This window comes from Lissotriton helveticus, chromosome 2_1 (genome assembly GCF_964261635.1).
Source record: "Lissotriton helveticus chromosome 2_1, aLisHel1.1, whole genome shotgun sequence".
Classification (NCBI taxonomy): Eukaryota; Metazoa; Chordata; class Amphibia; order Caudata; family Salamandridae; genus Lissotriton; species Lissotriton helveticus.
Genome location: NC_136059.1, coordinates 451,736,007 through 451,753,586, shown reverse-complemented (window position 1 = coordinate 451,753,586; position 17,580 = coordinate 451,736,007). Strand labels below are relative to the sequence as shown.

Below are 17,580 nucleotides of genomic sequence, written 5' to 3'. Positions count from 1 at the left end.
AAAAAAGCAGCCCACAGCTGGAATTCGGATACCGGCCCCTCAGGCATTGCCCGAGTGCCCGCGTTACTAATCCAACGCTGCTGAGCACATTAATCCATCAGTGACTGAACAGGCCTGACGTTCCCATCGTTGGGTTTAGCTGGCCTCTTGGGTTAAGTTCAGACCTAGGTCTTTATGTGGGAGCTAACCAGGAACAGCTCTGCCAAGGATAAAGGTTAATAGTGTGTTATTTGGAGTTCAACCCATTCCAAGGATCACAGGTGTGATCTTGCGGAGTAGATAGGTTCCTTAATCAACTAAGTCAGGCCTAACCAATCCATATCGTTAGTAGCTCCATGAGGATTTGACTTGCACGGTCGTTAGTCCTTTTTTTGAAATATATATTGTTTGCCTTCAATAGCCATGTTATAGTAATTGAAGCTACATCATTACTTTCTCTCCCACAATTCCAAGTACTGGAAAATACAACATTAAAGAACATAGATGAAAGGGGGTATGTTTGTTTTACTATTCTGTCTTTTAAAGTTCTGCAATGAGTAGCCTTGTGACGTAGGTCTTATGTTGTTGTAACTTAGGCTGCAAAATCCTTTTAATGAGCGAAACTGCAGCTTATTGTTTCATTCGTCGCTATGAATGTATATGTTTTTCTGATCAGTGGAAAACGATTTTATTATTTGATTTCTCAAAAATTTCAGGTACAAATTAATTGCGCTGCATTCCATCCTTTCAACACAAGACCAGGCAGATGCCTTTACACTGCCCCCTCCCGGAGTGCGAAAGGTACAGTATAAGCATCATTCTGATTTTCTTGGTACCCAAATTGTGTACTAAACCCCTTTCTCCCTCTATCATTTTATTACATGTATTTATTCGTGCACTTGCTCGTCACATTGGGAAGGCAACATAACATGAAGTGTCTTTTTATCTTTAATGCTAACTTCTCATGTTTAGCCCTAGATCCAGAATCAACAACACGGGTAGATTTTGTAGACGCTTTGTTAAATGCATACGGCAAGGTAACCAACTTGTAATTGGGGTCTGCACACATTTTTAGTTGATCACTTTTATTTTTCAAGCATGGCCTCCACCCCAACCGTCCTCCTCACAGTGCTAGCAAAGCAAGGTTTGTCTAAACCGTGAATCAGAATTGCTTAACCTAGCCTAAAAAAAAAAACTATTGTATCTACCTTTACTCCACGCCTATGCGGTTCCTCCCCTTCCGGCCTCCCCAAAGGCATCTATTCTATACCGCTTCCTCCTCTTGTTAAGTAAATAGTTGAATTAAAAACACATTTTAGTGCTCACGCAACGCCAAGAAACTCCTAGGGAGTAGTGATCATTGTGCTTAATAAATGACCATTAGATAGTTTTTAATAATATCCTACATGTAAGTGCTATTGTTTTTCTTGCTATGCCCCCGCCATACCAGGAGGTCCTTGTCAGTCTGTCAGCATGCCAGGTAGTTAGTAATGGGACCTGCTTGCTTTCTTTGGGACCCCTGTTCGCCCTTCACCCACTCAGCATTCGTAGGTACCCGTAACTTGCCCAGGGCCTCGTGTTGAGTGTTACTGATGCATTGTGGGCAGGCTTCTGATTAAGCACTGGTCCCGGGGGCTTCTAGTGAAGCCTATGGTCTGGGGCCCTCCTGTGGGTCAGCGGGGCTCTCACTCCGACCTTGTCTGACCGGGTGACTTGCTTCCAGGAGACTATACTTCCTTATGAATTACAGAAATATAGGGGCTTATTTACAAGCTCCTTGTGACACTTTTGCACCACCGTTGCGGCACAAAGCGACGGCGTAAACAATGCACCAGGTTGCAGCCTATTTACATCGATGCAGATGTCAATTTCTTGTAAATAAGCCCCATAGTACACAGCAGGTAATGGTAAGGTGTATCTGTGACCTCTTCTGAGTGTGTCTTTTGTGCCATGGTCATTTGACTGCTTCTTTGAATTGCAAGGAATCTTAAGGGTCACCCCATGAGTTTAAATACAGCAGTTGTCATATTGCAAACAATTATTCTGTCTGCCTGATCATCAGGGCAGTCATTGGGTATCTCACTGATTTCTCAGATGAGTTAAACACATTACGTTCTCTTCTAAGCTCTGTGTGGCGTGTAGATGAGATTGTGTCACTGTATTTGCTTAAATACCTGGGGGCCTACGCTTAGCTTGGACTGATGGTGCACCCTTACACAGCGTGAAGCTCAGAGTATGACAGAGGACAAGCCGCTGGCAGTGACTGTAGGAGAGAGCAGAGAAGGCTTCTGTTTCTGAGGGAGCGGCCCCTATTTTTTGTGAATCAGGAGGGTCACCACAAAGCCCAACAAGTGGTTGGACCTGACAGATCCAGTACTGGCAGCAGAGGGAACAGAACACAGAAGATGGCCCTAAATGTTTCCCCCTGCTTCTAAATACAGACGGAGAACAGCTACCAGGTAGAGGTCTCCTGTGAGGTGGACCCCAACTGAAGGGCAAAGAATTACGAGCAGAAGTAGAAGGGCCTGGAAAGGGCATGTTAGGGAAAGATCTCACAAACGCAGTGGAACCTGAGACAAAGTAACTGACTACGAGGAGACAACGGGATGTGATGATTATAAGAGTCACGCCTGGAGGCGGGAAGTGCTGATCACAAGAGATGAGACTGGCACAGCCACTTCAATAAATATGAGGCTCTTTTGGAGATTTCTAGCATTCACTTGGCAATATAGGGCTAGATAGACCACCTGGAGCATCCAATTAAACCTGTATAGAGCAACCAGACTGTAGCAACAGAGGCGACAAGGCTGGAAAAAGTATGGATAATTGTCACAACTTACCAACCTCAGAAGTGCTAATGTGGGACCAATCCTTGTGGGGACAGAACAGTGTAACATCTCCTCGGAGAATAAAATAGACACCATGGTGCTGGAGGTGAACCTGATGCGGGCTGATCTCTGTAAAGGAAAGGTCCATAGAAACAGAGAAGACTGTGCCACACCTGACACCGGAGGTGTCTAACCTAAAAGACGGTGTGAGATTCATATCAGACCGACTCTCCTCCTAGAAGACATACCAGAAGACATGAAAGGAAGACCGAGGTGAAATAACCTAATCTTTGTTGAGTTCCCAGAGAGCAAAGAGGGGCAACCTGAGAACTTCCTGGAGCAATGGACCAAGAACTATTTACAACCCACAGGTTTCTTAACTTTTTTAGTGATATAATGGGTGCACAAAGTGCTGAGCCCCCGCCACCGGTGGCAGCTCCGAGAGCCATCATTGCTAATATTAGTTTAATTTTTATAAATAAAGCAAACAGTGCAAGTTATCTGCTACATGTGCCCCCAAGTGCATTTACTTTTCCCGCTGCGCTATGACAGCCAAGGTAAGTGATACATTTTAGACAACAAGCCACCTTGTCCTTTGTTGCACTGCACGCACCATGTGCCTCGGAGCTACTTGTGCCACTACAGCACCCTCACTTACTGTAGGAAAAACAAATACGGTATACAGGTAGAGTACAGCGACTTACGAGACCACTCTCCTGGACTTAAGGTGAGTATGGGGCAAGGTCCAAGGTGGCATCAAGAGGTCACACCGGGCGGCACTGGGGAGCCGGGTGCAGAGGTGCAATACAGCGTTGAGTGCCCAATGTTAGTTTATGGGGATTGGTCTCCGTGAAAAGAGGCTGCAGGCTTGAACTGGGAGGCAAGTTGATCTGAACCACAAGGAGGGCTCAAGTCTCACCATGCTCATGAGAGGTCGGGACACCTTTGGTCCTCTTCTCCAGGGGCCAGGGGCTATGGGAGCAAAGGTACTTCGATTTGTTGGTTATCATCACCATAGACTCTCGCAGTTGAGGGGGCCTGCACACCGTGGCTACAAGTGGCATCAGGAAGTCCACAGTAGGCAATACCAAGGTGTTCTATGGGTCTGGGGAACATGCTGGCACAGTTGGCCCACTTCAGCTTGGGCTATGCAACTTGGGTGCAGCTTTCTGGCATCGGGTCTTTGTGGTCCGGAGTCCTCACAGCTTGGTCTTTGGTACCTGCAGGATGCACAGGAGTTCCTGATTCTTTGGAGAAGTGCTGGCAGTCCCCCCACGCTTTGGAGGATCAGCATAATAAGGGTGAGATGACTTTGGCACAATTGTCAAGAATAGACGAAAAGGCCGGCAGGTTTGGTGCCAAGTCAGTTGTTTCTCCTACAGTTCTTGCTTTTCAGGCTCTTCAGTACTTCTGCTTCTTTTGGGTCGACAGGACCTGATTTCCTGGTGCCAGGATCTCCCCTAAAAACTAGATTTTGGGATTTTAGGGGAGTGTAGGGTAGTAGCCAATGAGCTATCTACCCCAGGGGTCACTACGGCCCCTATCCGACCACTTCCTTGGAGAAGTGGGCATAACCCTGTCCCAGGGTCCCTAAGTGTGCCATCACAAATATGGCAGGCTGAGATTTTGTCTTCACTTCAGGTAGCCCACCTTAGGGGTGGAATTAGCCTGAGGGTGAATACGCTTCTCTGACTACTAATGTTCCCACCTGTCCAGGTGCCAAAGGGGCCCTGGACAGAGGGGGTCGGCATCCTCTCCAGTGAGAGAAGCCAGATTTGCATACCAAATGTGGTGGGCTCTTTGAAGCTACCTTCCTTGGAATGCTAATTCACAAGTCATCCTGCGAGAGTGGGTGTGAACCACCTGGGCCCGAGCAGGCTTTTGTTCCTGACTTCCTGAGAGCAAAGCCCCTCACTCCTGGGAGGTCAGAAACCTGTATGTGGTGACAGGCTGGTTAAAATTAGTCAGCTAGCACACGAATAGTCATTAGGTTTTAAGGGGGCACCTCTAAGAAGGCCCTCTGGGTGCATGTATTAATTAATCCATCACTTGAATCAGTGTGGGCTTATTAATATGAGATGTTTGATACAAAACCTCTCTGTTCTCACTGAAGCCATCTTGTAGCTGAGGAACTCGTTTTCACCAGTGTCCAGTACATGTATTTAAAATGATACAGAAAAGGGGGGTGGTGATGAACAGAGTGTCTGAATTAAGCAGACCACTCTTACCCAGTCCAAAGATCAGGGCTTGATCCATCACCATTATTTAGCTCACTGCCCCATCCCAGCTCAGAACCTGGCTATATGCAAATTAGTCTGTCCCTGGCCCAGTGCATCATGGGAACAGGGCAGACCAAACTACCAAGCCAATTCTTCACCAGAAAGGATACAAGCTACCGGGGACCGGTTTCTGGCATTTCAGCCTCGTCGGCCCGGCTTGCTTGAATCCTGATGGAGCAGTGAGCAAGGGACTTATGTCTGGGTATACCTTGCCACACCTATAGTGGCCAAAAACGATACAGAAAAGGAGGGTGGTGATGAACAGAGTGTCTGAATTAAGCAGACCACTCTTACCCAGTCCAAAGATCAGGGCTTGATCCATCACCATTATTTAGCTCACTGCCCCATCCCAGCTCAGAACCTGGCTATATGCAAATTAGTCTGTCCCTGGCCCAGTGCATCATGGGAACAGGGCAGACCAAACTACCAAGCCAATTCTTCACCAGAAAGGATACAAGCTACCGGGGACCGGTTTCTGGCATTTCAGCCTCGTCGGCCCGGCTTGCTTGAATCCTGATGGAGCAGTGAGCAAGGGACTCATGTCTGAGTATACCCTGCCACACCTATAGTGGCCAAAAACGATACAGAAAAGGGGGGTGGTGATGAACAGAGTGTCTGAATTAAGCAGACCACTCTTACCCAGTCCAAAGATCAGGGCTTGATCCATCACCATTATTTAGCTCACTGCCCCATCCCAGCTCAGAACCTGGCTATATGCAAATTAGTCTGTCCCTGGCCCAGTGCATCATGGGAACAGGGCAGACCAAACTACCAAGCCAATTCTTCACCAGAAAGGATACAAGCTACCGGGGACCAGTTTCTGGCATTTCAGCCTCGTCGGCCCGGCTTGCTTGAATCCTAATGGAGCAGTGAGCAAGGGACTCATGTCTGAGTATACCCTGCCACACCTATAGTGGCCAAAAACGATACAGAAAAGGGGGGTGGTGATGAACAGAGTGTCTGAATTAAGCAGACCACTCTTACCCAGTCCCTTGCTCATTGCACCATCAGGATTCAAGCAAGCCGGGCCGACGACGCCTGAAATGGCAGAAACCGGTCCCCGGAAGCTTGTTTCCTTCCCAGTACAAGAATTGGCTTGGTAGTTTGGTTTGCCCTGTTCCCATCATGCACTGGGACAGGAACAGACTAATTTGCATATAGCCAAGTTCTGAGCTGGGATGGTGCAGTGAGCTAAAAAACGGTGATGGATCAAGCCCTGATCTTTGGACTGGGTAAGAGTGGTCTGCTTAATTCAGGCACTCTGTTCATCACCACCCCCTTTTCTGAATCATTTTGTCCACCATAAGCGTGGAAGGGTATACTCAGATGTGAGTCCCTTGCTCATTGCACCATCAGGATTCAAGCAAGCCGGGCCGACGACGCCTGAAATGGCAGAAACCGGTCCCCGGAAGCTTGTTTCCTTCCCAGTACAAGAATTGGCTTGGTAGTTTGGTTTGCCCTGTTCCCATCATGCACTGGGACAGGAACAGACTAATTTGCATATAGCCAAGTTCTGAGCTGGGATGGTGCAGTGAGCTAAAAAACGGTGATGGATCAAGCCCTGATCTTTGGACTGGGTAAGAGTGGTCTGCTTAATTCAGGCACTCTGTTCATCACCACCCCCTTTTCTGAATCATTTTGTCCACCATAAGCGTGGAAGGGTATACTCAGATGTGAGTCCCTTGCTCATTGCACCATCAGGATTCAAGCAAGCCGGGCCGACGACGCCTGAAATGGCAGAAACCGGTCCCCGGAAGCTTGTTTCCTTCCCAGTACAAGAATTGGCTTGGTAGTTTGGTTTGCCCTGTTCCCATCATGCACTGGGACAGGAACAGACTAATTTGCATATAGCCAAGTTCTGAGCTGGGATGGTGCAGTGAGCTAAAAAACGGTGATGGATCAAGCCCTGATCTTTGGACTGGGTAAGAGTGGTCTGCTTAATTCAGGCACTCTGTTCATCACCACCCCCTTTTCTGAATCATTTTGTCCACCATAAGCGTGGAAGGGTATACTCAGATGTGAGTCCCTTGCTCATTGCACCATCAGGATTCAAGCAAGCCGGGCCGACGACGCCTGAAATGGCAGAAACCGGTCCCCGGCCGCTTGTTTCCTTCCCAGTATAAGAATTGGCTTGGTAGTTTGGTTTGCCCTGTTCCCATCATGCACTGGGACAGGAACAGACTAATTTGCATATAGCCAATTTCTGAGCTGGGATGGTGCAGTGAGCTAAAAAACGGTGATGGATCAAGCCCTGATCTTTGGACTGGGTAAGAGTGGTTTGCTTAATTCAGGCACTCTGTTCATCACCACCCCCTTTTCTGAATCATTTTGTCCACCATAAGCGTGGAAGGGTATACTCAGATGTGAGTCCCTTGCTCATTGCACCATCAGGATTCAAGCAAGCCGGGCCGACGACGCCTGAAATGGCAGAAACCGGTCCCCGGAAGCTTGTTTCCTTCCCAGTACAAGAATTGGCTTGGTAGTTTGGTTTGCCCTGTTCCCATCATGCACTGGGACAGGAACAGACTAATTTGCATATAGCCAAGTTCTGAGCTGGGATGGTGCGGTGAGCTAAAAAACGGTGATGGATCAAGCCCTGATCTTTGGACTGGGTAAGAGTGGTCTGCTTAATTCAGGCACTCTGTTCATCACCACCCCCTTTTCTGAATCATTTTGTCCACCATAAGCGTGGAAGGGTATACTCAGATGTGAGTCCCTTGCTCATTGCACCATCAGGATTCAAGCAAGCCGGGCCGACGACGCCTGAAATGGCAGAAACCGGTCCCCGGAAGCTTGTTTCCTTCCCAGTACAAGAATTGGCTTGGTAGTTTGGTTTGCCCTGTTCCCATCATGCACTGGGACAGGAACAGACTAATTTGCATATAGCCAAGTTCTGAGCTGGGATGGTGCAGTGAGCTAAAAAACGGTGATGGATCAAGCCCTGATCTTTGGACTGGGTAAGAGTGGTCTGCTTAATTCAGGCACTCTGTTCATCACCACCCCCTTTTCTGAATCATGTATTTAAAATGGCCTCCCTGATCACTTATACTGGCAGCAATTGAACTGACCAGCACAGGGGCTCATGCAGGTATGTCCACACATGTAGTATTGTGCGCCCTGCCATAGGGCTGTAAGCCCTTCTGTAAACATGACTTACCTATATATTATGCAGTGTCTGTAGGCATGGCACACAGGGATATGTTGTATGAATTGTTTTTCCATGACCCAGTGGTCCTTGTATATTGAGTAGCACCCTTTTCATTTATTCCAGATATTCCCCAGATGAAGGTTAATGAGGCCAAAATGCATTGGGATATTTGAAAGATATATGTAAAATGATGCATAACTGATGCATTATGGGAGATGAAGTACAATTTCTCTAGGATGAAAAACTAAAATAAAAACAAACTCGGAAACTATCAAAGAAAAGTGTATGAAACTTTATTGAACTGGATAAAATCTCACATAAGAGATACGAATCTGTGCCCAGGGGACATACCCCATGTTTATGGGGATGCTCTTGAATTTATTTAGACACAGGGATATGTGCCATGTCATGTTTTCACTTTTGTCTGCACCAAGACACCCAGCCTGCAGTGGCAGTCTGTATGTGTTTGGTGAGAATCCCTTAGAGTGGCACATTATGTGCTGCAGCCCTAAGGGACCCTCTTTAACCTCCTTGCGCTAGGTACCAGGGGTACCACTTACTAGGGACTTCCTCTCGCCTGGGGTGGGCCGCCCACCCTTACTATGCCACTGGCTGCTATAGTGGGACAATAACTCCAAGGCACATGTTGTTGGGTGTACAATAGTAGTAAAGGATAGGCTAATATTGACAAGATGCTTAGGACTGACCACGAAGGGCCAATAGTCCCTTTATTTCTACTCTTGGCCGACTACGCGATGCATACAGTATGCCTCCGTCATCACTTAGTGGCTGAGTGGCACACTACTTCTTGGCAAAGCTGCTTCAGGAGTTTGAAGTCTGTCAAGGAATCTTCTAGGAATGGTGTGTGAGGCTGAGAACTTCTACGGAGAAAGCTTTGAGGAAGAGCGATGAACTTTATCTTCTAAGAGGGTGGTTTTGTGTGAGTTAAATTTGTCATGGTTTTGAAGGATGTCCATTACAGCATATTACAAGAAGAAGTTGAACTGAGCGGAGAAGCAGGCGTGGTGTTGTCAATGACATTATCAACATTTTTCTCACTGAAGAATATGTTGATGGCATTGCGCTTTTGCTGCAGTGTGGAATAATAGTGTCAGGTGAATGTGGATGCAGTGCTTGGTTGTCTTGAATAGTATTGAGCTTCTTCTGTCAGATGTTTTTTATGGTGTTGGTATAATGCTTATCTTTGGCTGATGTGTTAAGTTGTATGTGTGTTGTGCGGATGGACTTCAGTACCCTGAGGTAATTGGGCATTTTCTTTGCTGTGTCCAGATGAAGCGTTTCTTGTCAGCAAGGACTTTGGAGCTCCAGGGTGAGGAAGGTTTCAGAGAAATTTGACTTATGTTAGAAGGATTTTGACGTTGTACGTGAAGTTGGCAGGGCCAAAGATGAGTTTTAGCTTATGTCTGTTAATTGAGTAGCATCTGAAGGTGTTTTGTTCTCTTTTGCATTCCTCACAGTGTGCTGGTTGGACACTTAGCAGGGGGAAGGGAATGGCCAGGTGGTTAGTTCAGCCCATGGTAGTGGGTGGTGTACTTTGGATGGTTGGTGATGCTGAAAAGACGAGGTCAATGATGTGTTGGTCGGGTGAAATGCTGTATCACCTTGACTGTATCAATGAGGCTTATAATATTGTCTCTTGTGTATTTTTTGACATTGTGTTGTCTGGAGGATGGTGTGGACGTGTCGGATGGATGAGGTGGTGAGAAAGTCTGAGAATTCATCAATCAAGTCCTTGTGCTGTCCGAAAAGCCTATAGATGAGGTACAAGGTGACAGACTGAGTTGAGGATAGTGGGAAATGGCATGTGAGGAGCACCATAGCGTTTGGTATTGCCTGTTTTCCTCAGAGAGCATGACCAGGAGGACAAAGACATAATGATGGGCCCTTCTTATTTGTGTGCGTTCTGCTCACTGGGTGATGTAGCCTTTGGGAACAAGGACCTTTTGGATGTGCAAGGTATTGGTGCTAAGTCATGTTTCTGGATGAAGAGTGCATCAATCTTGTGAGAGCTAATGAGGGGTTGTGATGTCTGGAGTTTAGAGTACTGCAAAGTGTATATTAATGACCATGAACTGGAATTTATGGTTGATAGTTTAAAGATGTGTTGTAGCTAGTGGGTTGTGTAGGCGGTGCATCTTTGTGTTTTGAGTGTTTGTGTGGTGTAGGCCTGTGTGTGATTGTAGCAAATGTTAATGTTAAGTGCTGAGATGGGCACATGATGAAATCATACATTGTGGGCCATCTAGTGGCGGTGTAGCAGAGGTTTGCCCATAGGCCCTTTCTGGCCTTAAAAGACTTAAACAGTTAATGCCTGTATCTGTGTCTGCCTTTAGCTCTGAAAGTAACTGAAGCAGGTGATAGGCTGGGATATCTGTGATATTGTTAAGTGGCTGAACTCTGCCTTGTAAATATGGTGAAGCCCCTATCGCCACCACAACGTCACTAAAAGTGATATTGTGATGGCGATAGGGACTTTTAAATATGCTGCAGAGTGTTGTTCTCTTTGTAGGCACAAAAGTCCTACACAGTTTATATTCAGTCCTCGTGACATAGGCAGTTTTTATATTAATTTTTCATTCTTTGTCAGTCCAATCCTGCTTTATTTTCTCTGCTGCTTTTATTATGTTTTATTATTCGGACCAGCCATCTTCACCTAATCTTCAAAACGTAGGCTCCACTGCTTCCAGTTAACCCCTTCAAAGTACTGATCTACAGTGCAGGTAATCTGATCTAAAGTGCAGGTAATGTTGTCTTGTCTGCTCCCCACTGCAGTGGCATCACTATGTGAGAACTAAATGAGTATCCTTAAACAGTCTCAGCGTTGTGGCCACATACTTTACAAACATACGAGGTAGGATTACTAGAAGACAATTTGGAGTAAGAAAGCTGTTCGAGTGTTCAGATGGTTTTGAATAAATATGTCCTAATGTCAGTTGGTTGCATTTTTCAAATTTATTTTGGTACTTCCGTGTATTTTAGTTAGATCCCATATGCTATTCAAAATAAATCGAAGAGTTTGATTTAAAGGACAGGTGTGCACGCGAAGCAGCAGATGGTTTATGTCTGTTTATGCGTTGACATTCATGTGAAGATGTTGTACTTTGTGCTCCTGATAAGCTATCATTATTTCCTCTACTTCCAGATTGTCTTGGCAACCAATATTGCTGAAACGGGAATTACAATACCTGATGTTGTCTTCGTCATTGATACCGGAAGGACAAAAGAAAACAGGTCAGCTTGTATCTAAAGGCAACAAATATGCTTAGATCATGCCAGCTGACAAACTTGGTCAATTATCGTTTACGTTGAAGTGCAGTGCACCCTTACAGGCATAAGAAATATTTCGAGCTAAAGACTATCAGGTGTAATAAATATGTTGTAACAGTGCAATCACATTTCTGCACTGTGATCAAATTACGGGGTATATTACAAGTCTCCATCGTCACCACAACATCCGTTGTGATGGTGATAGGGGCTCGCCATATTTACAAGGCAGCGTTAAGCCACTTAACATGGCTTAACGCTGCCTTGTAAATAAGGCACCCTTTCAACGCTGTACTTTGCTTGAAAGGCATGGACAATCAGTGTTGCAGTGGGCATTCCCCCGCAACACCCATTGTTTGGCGTTCCACTGCAACAGCCATTGATTTTGATGCTGCCTACTATTTACAAGGGCAGCGTAAATAGGAGGCAGCGCCAAAAGTAAGACCAGGGAAAGCCTGGTCTTAAACAGGCGAAACGAGGAGAAATGCTTTATTTCTCCTCGTTTTTGCTGTTTCCATGTGTGCTGCCTTGTGCAGCACACACAGAAGCAGCATATTGCCTATGATTTTTTTTATGTGAAGGAAGGTCCCCCTTCCTGCGCATCAATAATTATTTTTAAAAAATGCCGTTTTGCAACTTCTATGTAGAAGTTATAAAACGGCATTTAAAGATTGTTTATGTGCAGGAAGGGGAACTTTCTGCACATAAACAATCTTCCCCTCAACACAGGCACCCTTGCACTATGGTTCAAGGGTGCCTGCATTGTTGCTAGGCAGCTAAAGTTAGCGCTAACGCATGGTGAAACGCAGGGCTGCACCATATTCTAGTAAATGCGGTGCAGTCCTGCGTTTCTAAACTGACGAAGCATGCCGTTAGCCTTCTTTGCTTAACAACGCACTTCCCCACTTTATTGTAAATATGCCCCCATGTGTTTTACAGGTTGTTCAGTTCACTGATCTTTACTGCAGAATAAGTGAAAATCTACATGATCTAGATCCTTGAATGATTTTTTAAGCCACACTGCAGTTTAAGATGGTAAACCATATTTAAAGGAGCTCTATGTGTGTTCCGATGGACAGAGCTTCAATTTATGCTATGCTACTAATGAGTAATGTAGTCAACTTTTTTTAAATAGATTCCCGTACACTTCTGATGTTTTTAGTTAGCCATTATTTTAGAATAAATGACTTTTTTAATAAGCTTTTAGCCAAGCAGAAATTCTTTTTTTAAATTGACTCAGTGCAAAATGTTAGAGACGTGACAGCAAAGTGAGGGACGTGATTCTTGGGGTGAAGCGCACTTGAATATCCTGGACAGGAAAGGAGGAAACAATGTTTATCCATCTTTGGGCCATTCCTACTTGTGGAGTTAGAATAACAAGTAAAACACTTTGCAACTGCCATTATCAGTTCATCTTCACTTTTTTTATAAATTTTTCCGTTTTGCTTGATTACTTTGCTTGGTCTCTACTCGAGATTATTTTTGTTTAATAAAGATATTACTTACTCCAGTTTTATTTTGCGCTCTCCCATTCGGTGCTTAATTTGAGCAAGGTTGTTTCCGGCGATTGCACCATCACTTTATTCTCAGCACTGGCTCTAATAACAGTCTACCACATGGTTGCGCTGTGCATCAACTTTTGGGATGAGAAGACAGGGTTTAATAGTTCACTATACACAGGACCACCGGAAATATGCGATTCTTGGGCCATGGCCATTTTCACATGATCCTGTATTTGGCGCATTTACCACATAATCCATCATCTGCTACATAATCAGCAGATTTTAACAAAAATACATTTTGTGTTTAGCTCAAACGGATCAAAAGTTATAAAAAGTATGGCCTCTGGTTCTTGCGCACCGGAATGCTGCTTGCAGAGTTTGACTGGTCATTTTTAAGTTTCTTATTGCTGTATTTGGGTGTTACATTGTTACTGACAAAGCGAACTCTATTCCCAGACACTATTACCAGGTGTTAAAATGTCAAAATAATGTATTAGGGCTATCACAAAATGTGCCGCATTATGTCATGTAATTTGCCTTTTCTTGCTGCGTGCAGACAGGGGTCAGGCAACCGCTTTGATTTTGCTTGACCTGTCTGTTGCATTTGATACGGTAAACCATGAGATCCTCCTGTGCAGATTGCAGGAGGCCGGGGTGAGGGGCTGTGCCCTGCGGTGGTTTCGTTCCTTTCTTGAAGACAGACAGCAGGCTGTGTCCCTCCCCCCTTTTCAATCTGCATTTTTCCCAGTACCACATGGTGTTCCTCAGGGCTCGGCTATTAGCCCTATTTTGTTTAATCTTTATTTAAAACCGTTGATCTCCCTGATTAGGTCCTATAAGATCAATAAGATTAATTATGCGGACGACACTCAACTGATCCTTTCCTTTGATGGGGAGGATTCAATATCGGTTGAGGTTTTCCATATGTGTTTGAGGGACGTTGCTGGCTGGCTACAGGTTAACTCCCTGCAATTCAACGCAGGTAAAACTGAATTGCTCTTCTATGCGGGGAATAAGATTTCACACACTATCCCTGATAATCTCTGGCCCCCAGAATTTGCCACTAGGGTTTCTCCTGTTAAAATAGTGCGTAACCTAGGTGTTATGCTGGACAACAAGTTGTCTATGGAGGCTCAGGTTGCAAAAACGGTATCGTCCTGCTTCGCCTTGATTAGGTCCCTTCGCAAAATTATGCCACTTTTACCTTCCTCTGCCCGGGCCCTGGTGGCCAGATGTACAATTCTGAGTAGACTCGACTATTGCAATGCACTGTTGCTCGAGTCTCCCAGTTTTTTGCTTGATAGGCTTCAAAGAATTCAATCAGCGGCGGCCAGAATGGCCTTGGGGTGGCCTAGAAGAACATCAGCATCCGCGGCCCTGGCTGAACTCCATTGGCTCCCCCTTAGACAGAGAATACAATTTAAGTCTCTCTGCCTTGTTTTTAAGGCCCTCCATGGGCTTGGACCCAGAATGCTGCAAGCTAAATTTGCATGGTATACCCCTGCCAGGGCACTGCGCTCCTCGTCAGCACGCCTGGTGAGAGTCCCTAATTTAAAAAAGACAGGGCAGGGGAAGATCTTTTGGGGTGGCTGCGGCCAAACTTTGGAACAGTCTACCTTGGGAGATTAGGCAACTGGATAAACTTCTCCTGTTCAGAAAATCCGTGAAGACTTGGCTGTTCCCTAGGGTTTGAGTTGGCTGTTTTTTACCTCTGTCCCTCCGTTCATGTCTTTATAGTACCAGCGCCAGGATGCCTGCAATGGCGACAGTGCGCTTTATAAGTTTTATAATTAAATTATTTCTTCAACACTGCCGCATAATTCCAGTGACTTTGAATATACATTAAAAATAAACAAGATCTGCCACCAATGTCATTCTTATAGCGTCTCTATCTGTCCTACTAACAGTGAACTTGAGTGCGAAATGATTGGTCCATGTCAGTCCCCAAGGAGGATCTGCTGATAGGCCTAAGTCTGCAAAAATATTGTTCAGGGTATGCCCTGCTAAGTGAGTAGGTTCATGGATCATTTGTGAAAGACCTAGTGACTCTATGTCCGATACCAATCATTTCGTATCTGTGTTGGCGCGGTCGTCTAAGTGATGATTAAAATCGCCAACGAGAAAGAAGGATTCCGATTGTAGGATATACGGGGCGAGGGACTCGAGTAATGAGGTGCAAAATGCTTTTTTTAATTTCTCTTGGAGGGTGATACACTATCGCCCCATCGTGCTTGCCCCTTTCCAAGACTGTGGCAGAAACACCATCAGTTCCATACCATCGGTCAACACTGTATCAAGTACTTTGATGTGATGAGGGGCCCTTGAGGCTATAGCTAGGCCCCCCCCTCTTATTCACCCTGTCTAGTCGTGATGGTGTATTCCTCAGGAAACGTAAGGGCTAGAACTGGTGCAGTGTGACTCTGCAACCAGGTCTCTGATGTGAGACACATATCTGGCTTCAAATCCTCTAACAGGTCCCATAATTCCACAAAATGCTTAGGAATAGATTTCTCATTAATGTACAGGGCCTGGAAGGGCACCTGTTCTGCTTTCCACTGGGAATTCTTACCAGAACTTGGAACTTTATTGGGTTTGTTACCTCGCTTGCCTTGGGTCTGAGAGTGAAGGGGATCAGCTATTTGCATAAGCTGTGTGACCGACCACCCACATTGGCCACATCTCACCTTGTATTCCAATTTCCCCTGATAGCTTTCCCATACAACTCCTGCTCGGAGTGTTATCCCTTAAGTACTGCAGCTTCTCCACCCAAACGACCGTTTGTGGATACGACCGCTGTAAATATGCAGCGTTGGCTTAAGGATTTTTGGGGCCCCATTTTCTGGAAATTGAGGCGCTCATGATCCGAAACATACTTTTCAGAACTGGCGTTCACACATAAATAGGTAAAATATGTTGTTCCTGAGCCCCCAAATCTTTATACGTTGCCACTGGCGAGAGGGACTCAGAGATAGAGATAGGCAGAGAGGAGAGAACCTAAGTTATGGCAGTAGAGGGGAGTTAGATAAAGAGAATCTTTTCTATCCCAGTAGCCTCTTGGAAGGTTGGGTACCTGGGCATTGGCCCTTTTGCCCATGCCTTAGAGCGCCTTTGCAAATATGAATAGGTTACTATTAGAATACCAGGGCTGTTACCTACAGCATGGTTCCTCATGACATCAAATAGTCAACGAGTCAAAGCAGACTACCCCACCCTGACTATTTGAGAGGCGGGTTAAATTCACATGCTATACTATTCACAGTCAAAACTGCCTTTAATGGAGGTAGTAGTTCCACTTTTTGTATGGCGGGATTGATATAAAGATGCTACTACAGTTTGGGTTCTATCAATACAAAAGATCTGGAAGTCAGTTCCTGCAAAGTCTGTTCCAATTCGGAGTTATGAGACTGGATCATGTGCAGTCAGGCTTTTCAGTGAAAGAGAGGTATAATGCTTTGAATGGTGCATAAGCGACTGGTCTGGACATTATGCTCCCAAACTTCTCTTTTACAGCTCATTCTGATTGTAAATTGAGTGTGATAAATCATGTGAAATTCCTTGTGATAACTTGACTCCATGTCAGAATCCCTCAAATGTAGGTGTTAGTTAGAGTTCATAGGAGAGATCCCCTTAAATGTATCATTTTTTAATTCATGTTTTAAATGTTTTCTTTTATGAAGCATTCTTTTAAGATATTCGACTGACTGACTGACTAACATCCTGGTCCTTTAACAAGACAGAAAGGCAACAGCATTGGTTTAATATTCCACCATGAAAATAAACCGAGGCACACAAGTTGTTCTTAATTGTTGAAGTACTGTAAAGGTATGCTTTTCCTACCAAAATGTAAAGTCCTTTTTACTGAGAGAGGCATTGAATACATTGAAGGTGTTCCTTCTGTAGCTGGGAGTCGTCTCTCCCAGCACAATATGTTGATTGTAGCTTGGAATCTGTCTGACTGTAAGGCTGCAGGAATCCCTGGTAGCACTCTGCATTTGTCCACCGGGTTGGCCTGGCAACCTAGTTCGGTCAAATACCTAGGTATCCATTTTGGTAGAACCCTTAGAGCAACTCTGGAATAAAATGAGAAAGCCACCCTAGAGAAGCTAAAAGAAATACTAGAGACCTGGTCACCCAAGTTCATCACGTGGTGGGGCAGGATAGACCCGGTTAAGATGATGGTCACCCCCGTTGTAAACTACCTAGCCGGAATGCTCCCCCTGGCCCTCACAGACAATTTCCAGAAAAAGATCGACCGGATGCTAAACAAGTTTATTTGGCGAGACAAAAAGCTCAGAATCAGCCTCCAAAAATTCAGATTATCTAAGAATCTAGGGGGTCTAAATGTGGCAGACCTGAGAACCTTTCTGACAGCCTTCATAGCCAGACAAGGTATACATTGGGTCCTGCCCAAACAACCGTACACACCAACATGGCTGTCTATAGAGAAAGCCATCCTAAACAATGCCGACCCCCTAACTCTCCTCACAGCCAACAACAAAACACAAAAGAACATCCTGATCTTCAAGATCACAAGACGAGCGCTACTCAAAGTAGACCAG

At 45.3% G+C, this 17,580-nt stretch overlaps 1 protein-coding gene across 1 annotated transcript in view; it reads left to right on the top strand.

Annotated features, from left to right (window-relative positions):
• DHX29 (DExH-box helicase 29) overlaps positions 1–17,580 on the top strand; it is a 980,951-nt gene that overhangs the window by 873,947 nt on the left and 89,424 nt on the right. The window contains exons 17-18 of the mRNA XM_078675085.1: positions 696–780; positions 11,398–11,486. Of these exons, the coding sequence (XP_078531211.1) occupies positions 696–780; positions 11,398–11,486 (174 nt within the window). The remainder of the gene's footprint in view (positions 1–695; positions 781–11,397; positions 11,487–17,580) is intronic.